General features: G+C 37.9%; 1 protein-coding gene across 1 annotated transcript; it reads right to left on the bottom strand.

The window, feature by feature from the left end:
• Positions 1-1,083: 1,083 nt before the first annotated feature.
• LOC114731012 (2-hydroxyisoflavanone dehydratase-like) lies at positions 1,084-2,373 on the bottom strand. Its single transcript, XM_028918132.1, has one exon. It carries the CDS (start codon positions 2,308-2,310, stop codon positions 1,324-1,326), a length of 987 nt encoding a protein of 328 aa, XP_028773965.1. The 5' UTR covers positions 2,311-2,373; the 3' UTR covers positions 1,084-1,323.
• Positions 2,374-6,197: the final 3,824 nt, after the last annotated feature.

Below are 6,197 nucleotides of genomic sequence, written 5' to 3'. Positions count from 1 at the left end.
TTCTTCGCCATGAGCGGCCTCTTCCCTCTTCATCTTCCCATCAGCAACATCCTCTCCCTCTCCATTAAAGTCTGCATCTTCAACTAAGTCTAGGGTAGAAGAAGAAGATGGTGATGCACTGTACTTTCTTTCCTGTTGAAACTACTCCTCTTGGGATGGATGATGATAGGAAGGTGTAGAAGGATGGAAGGAAAATGAGACATTTTAATGGGGACAATTTAGTCATTGTATATATTGTTATTTAGTTTAATATAATGAAATAACATTATTACCAGCCTATCATACCAAACATGCTCATGGTAATAAAAATTGCGTCACATTGAATTACATTACAGTGCATTGCATCGCGAAGGAGGTTGCAATCGAACCAAACAGGTCCTTTGTTTGGTTATTTTTCGTTCTCTTCATTCAAATGCTTACAGTTGAAAATCTCAATTCTCACCGCCCAACCCACCTCATCCTTCAATCTTGCGCAGGAAAATCCTCATATTCTTTTTTACTCACTAGTCGATAATTTATTTAATTCAGTTATAATTTACATAATCAATCATGATTAGACACATTCTTTTAACCAATTATTTTCACTTTTAAAAAAATTAATGCAGCGCACGTGCAATGCCCGGAATCCTTTATTTTTCTGAGTGGAACAAATGTGAAATTCAGAGTCAATTTTTAATATATGCATAAATACTTAGCAACTAGGAAAATTTAGAAAAAGGGGCGAGTTCAGCAAAAGAAAATCGTTTGAAAACCCTATTAGCTAGAATAACTTAATAGGTTTTTATAAAAGGAAAAAAAAAAACCCATCAGGTTGTTTTGACTAATAAAATTTTAAAATAGGGATTTTCCCGATTTGCCCTTAAAAAATCATGTTACCCTGAGAAAAACCCTCTTACCATTAGATGTATCGCAGGAACATAACGTGTGGATTTATCCAATTGTTTCTAAACACACTGAAGGGCACTGCTAGAAGAAAGAAAACAACATAAATTATTTTCTCATGTAAGAGGAAGTGATTCTGAAGATCTGATTTTCTTTTCTTGTTTCCATTTGGCCTACTACTCGATCTGGAATGTAGAAACATAACCCAGGTCAAAGAGAAATATCATTATAGAAGGAATTAACCACACAAAGCCACAAAGGTATGATCGCACGCCCATGCATAGGAAAGACAAAAAAGAAGGCCATGCACAAATAGCAACTAGCAAGCTAGTCAAATGCCAAATTCCCTCCATAACTAATTTGGGATTCGGCTCATTAATTATTCAACGGCCCCAAAAGTAAAAAGATACTGACAATAACAAGCTTTGAAGTTCGATGGCGTCAGAGGAGAAAGGAAGCGAAACGATTGAAAACTTTCTTGGCATTATCAGTTTCAGGAGTGAAGATGTGGAAGCAATGATCCTCTCCTTCCACTTCAAACAATTCCACCTCGCCTTTCCGCCCACTCTTCTTCACAGATTCGGAGTAAAAAACTCCTCTGTCTCTAAGCTGATCTTTGCCACAAACATAAACAAGCAGCTTCGAGCATCCAATGCTGGCCAAGCTAGGAGCCCCATCCGCTGTGGGATTGATCGCCGGGTTATCAATCCCGCCCGGTGCTGATGGGTACACAAAGTTCCACATTAAAAGCGGCAGGCTCTGTTCGTGCCCTTCCTTCGGTTCCGATCCGATGGGCTTCGATCCCCAGAAGTATGGGCACGAAAGAAAGGCACCCACTAACTTCACACCGCCAGGCAAATCCTCCGCCCCACATCGCATAGCAATGTTGTGTACGATGGTTCCGCCGGCGCTGTCGCCGCCGAGGTAAATTCTGTTGAAATCGCCGTGATTAAGGAGCCATGGTTCGCCGGCGTTGGTGGGGGTTGAATGGGAAGAGACCCATTTGAGAGATTCCCAGCAATCTTCAAAGGCTGCCGGCAGATGGTGCTCTGGGGCGAGCCTGTACTCGACGGAGACGGCGATGACATTAGCCTCGGAGGCTATGAGGTTGAGGTAACGCTGATCGAGGAAGGAGAAGGCGGATTCGAGGCAGAATGCACCGCCGTGAAAGTAGACCAAGATCGGAATCTTTCTGGCCTCGGATTGGGCGGATTTAGGAAGGTAAAGGCGAGCTGAGACGGAAGGGTGGTCGGAGATGACGATGTCTTTGGATGAAACTCCGGTGTCGGAGTCATGGAGAGAGGGGGGAACAACTGGGGACCCAAAGAGGCGTTCCACGGTGCCATCCTTGTAGACTCGGATAAGATTAGGAAACTCTATTTCTATCTCTTTTGTTGCAGTTGATGCGGCAGAGGTAGTGGAAGCCATTGAAGGTACAAAGAAAACAGGGTATCAGAAACAGCAACAGCGATTCTATAGAACTGAGAAGAGGGTGAGCAAGTGATGGCTCAAGTTTCACCGTAGGTTTTATATACATGAGAATCATCAAGATACCATTTTTTAAAAAGTCGTCATAAAATGCGTGCAACTTTGGTACCATTTGAACCTCTGTGGATAGGGATGGGACTTTCCAGTCAATTTATTATTTTTCACTTTTTCCTTTTTGGGCCGAAAGTCAATTAGGCAGTTGAAGGAGGGCAATAATGAAGTACGTAGTATTATACTCCCTCCGTTCTTTATTATAAGAGACATTTGATGCTTATGGCATGTTCCAATATATAAGAGACACTTACAAGTTGTCTCTACTTTTTTGTGTTGATTTACTATTTTATCCATATTTATTATTTTCAACTCACACTCTCTCTCCCTCCCACTTCTCTTTCTTTTAATAATTTAATTGTTCTCTCTCATGCTCTCTCTCCTTATTAATGAGGGTATTTTTGAAAAAAAAAATATTTTTTACATATTAATTGTTCTTAACTAATTTTAACTGTTTTTTTTATCAACGTACTTCGGTTATTTGTCTCTTATAATAAGGAACGGAGGGAGTAATAAGGAGCAAATGCAAATAAGTATGGTCTAAAATGTCTCCCGGGGAAAGTCCTGCTCAAGGCGGTGAAATGGAGGAGAAAATGATGGTACCGTGATTGCATTGAATAAATCCAGATATGGTATAATGGAAGGTGAATAAATAATGTTATCTCCCAGCAAAGAATTTGTCCCGTTTTGTCGAAATCACATCAAGGGCTTGGCCTTGAACTCTTTAGTGATCACGGTGTTTTAAATAGCCAGAAAAAACACAACAGTTTAGCATTTCAAGTATTTAGAATCATAGATTAAGCAGAATATTATCTATATTTGATGATTATTACTTCACAAGTCCCGTCCTTTACACGGCGAAGCAATTGTTAGATTATAGTTTCAAGACATAGATGGATTGAGCCAGCAAGGGTCCAGTCATCAAATCCATCTATATCTCACAACTGAAATGAATCAGAGTCGAGGGTTAGATTATCCAACTGTTGGCTGAACGGAGAATGAGCCAAATGAAAATTTTTAGAATAAAATGATACTATTATGGGCTTTGCATAAATCATCAACGAAAATAAATGGAAAAAAGGGGCCATGCCTAATGGGGCCGCTTCCGAAACCGTCAAAAACACAGCTGGAGCGGCCATTCTCTTGTGCTTACTGCTTTTATGGCTTATGGTCGTATATCGGTAAGAGTGACCCACACGTATTAGCAAAAAGCCTAGAATATGAGCTTTTTAATGCTTCTCGGGATCAGCAATGGCATATTAACATTATAATGACAAGGCGTGACGACGTTTGATCATGTCTCCGACAAATCCTTTCTGCTTACTAGACTAGACATGAAGCGAGCATTAAGAACGCGCCAATTCCTTTTTATAGTACAAAATTAGCTCTATCTTTCAAAATGTCCTCACAAGTAATGCTAATCTCTGTTTCTTACAGAGAAAACAGGGGAGAACAGAGACAGTTCCCTTGGGCTCCGCAATCTCAGTCCAAGTACCTCTGGTCGTGCCGGAGATGATTTTCCCGCCGTAACACCGCAACTGGCTCTCGAGGTCGAGATCATCATCTTCCTCTGTGTGGGTTTCATATTGACGCCATCATGTCCACCTCAGCCCCAGAAACTATAACAACCTATCTCAAAGCTCAAACCTCAATTGCAAATAACCGATCTGATTCCCTGCTATTTTAAATTTACCCTCATTTTAGTTTTATTCTCTTAAGTTTCAAATTATAGATTTTCATCCTTCTAAAAAGTAATATGGTTCAAATTTTTATTGGATTATAAGAATTAATATTTTAAATCAAACGTTACTGAGCTCGGTGAGATTAAAAAAATACGGTGAAGCACTAAGATTCCCAAAAAAAAAAAAAATTCATAGCCTCATAACACCGCTTTGAATCTTGAAGCTTGGATGGATTATATAAATATATAACAGTGATAATACTACCACTGGTTCTTAATATAAGAGTTTATTTTATTTTTATTTTAATCTTAAATATAAGACCTCTATTCATTTTGCCTCTCATATTTATCTATTTTTTCGATCTAGTCAATACATTTAATTAGCAAGTGTATTTTAGAAATACTGATTTATTACAAATAACTAGCTTACCAAATTTTTTTAATCTATTCAAATTAATTAACTGGGTGTTATATTAATGATATGAGGTTCTATCAAATACAAAATGCTGCCTTTTTTTTTTTCATAGGATATTTTTCCTTCTCACCAGGAATTAAGTTTACGAATCGCCTCACGATTTGATCAGGAATTAAGTTTACGAAGCGCCTCACAATTTGATTTTAGCATAAATTTGGTGGGGAACGATGACGAGTGCTTGTTTATGATTCCAACCAACGGCGAGGATGGGCTTGATTGGTGTTGGAAAGTGGATCTCTTTACTATACGCGCGATGGCAGCATTTTAGGTCTACTATTATTTGATTACATTAGGATTTGTTTAAAATAATGAATAAAATCTTTAAAATTAATTTTTGTAATTTACAAAATACAAGATAAGTTTATAACAAAAATGTTATTTGACTTAAAATGCTTATAAATACTTAAAAATGACTCCAAGTAAGTCCTAAACAAAGGGAGCGCGTAAACATACTAATCAATTGTTAATTAGTTATGATATTTTAGAGAATTGGAACTGAGAGAATGTGGATTTGGGAAAACATAACCTAGATAGCTCCAACCAAAAAAAAGAACATCTCCGGTTTGAAATTGTATTTGCTCATCAAAATAAGCCAAGTACACCAGATTGTATTTCCTCGCTCCTCACTCCCCGTTACGCAAGTACATAGCCAGACAAATGAGAAATTAACTTCATCGTGTTATGAAATTAACCAACAATGAAAGTAGATTGGAGAAGAGAAGTAGACAAAAAAATGAGAGAATGATATTGTATTCCTTTACTTGCTTCACAATACAATGACATGCCTTATTTATAGGCATGGTCTTACACATAAGTTACATTGGTATTTAAATAATAGATAGTGGATAATAAACTACATGAATATGAGTGGGGGGAGTTACAAGATTAAAGGCATAGTGGAAAGATAATGGAGTAGTGGAAGATTAATGCCTAGTGGAAGTAGAGGGAGTTGATGATGAAGTTGAGAGGAAGAGGAAGAGGAAGAAGAGGAGATGGACATCCACATGTTATAATATTCATAACACTCCCCCTTGGATGTCCATTATACAATATATGTGCCTCGTTAAAAAACTTCAACTAGGAAAAACCCTGTGGGATAAAAACCTAGAAGAAGAAAAAGAGTACACATTCATTGATACACTAGAAAACTAAAAAAAAAAAAAAAACCATAGTCAAGGAAAAAAGAGTACAGCATGTGTTAACTCCCCCTCTTGGTAATATCAGTTGATATCTCTGAGTCTACGACATCCGATATCATGAACAAGCTTTTCAAATGTTGTACAAGGAAGTGACTTGGTGAACAAATCTGCTAGATTTTCATTGGAACGGATTTGTCGGACGCCGATTTCACCGTCCTTTTGAAGATCATGAGTGAAGAAGAATTTTGGCGAAATATGTTTTGTTCTATCTCCTTTGATGTACCCTTCCTTTAGTTGCGCAATACATGCAGCATTATCTTCATATAGAATTGTCGGGATCATTTTGCTGGAAGACAAGCCACAAGTGGTTCGTATGTGATGTATTATCGATCTTAACCATACACATTCTCTACTTGCTTCATGTATTGCAAGAATTTCTGCATGATTAGATGATGTGACTGATATGGTTTGTTTCATAGAA

This window comes from Neltuma alba, unplaced genomic scaffold, assembly GCF_004799145.2.
Source record: "Neltuma alba isolate B1F8T4 unplaced genomic scaffold, ASM479914v2 tig00012795_pilon, whole genome shotgun sequence".
Lineage (NCBI taxonomy): Eukaryota > Viridiplantae > Streptophyta > Magnoliopsida > Fabales > Fabaceae > Neltuma > Neltuma alba.
The sequence above is the reverse complement of the archived record's forward strand: the minus strand, read 5'-3'. Positions and strand labels throughout refer to the sequence as shown.

Excerpts from the sequence above, each read along its gene's own strand:
- LOC114731012 (XM_028918132.1), bottom strand. The coding sequence starts at position 2,310 with ATGGCTTCCACTACCTCTGCCGCATCAACTGCAACAAAAGAGATAGAA.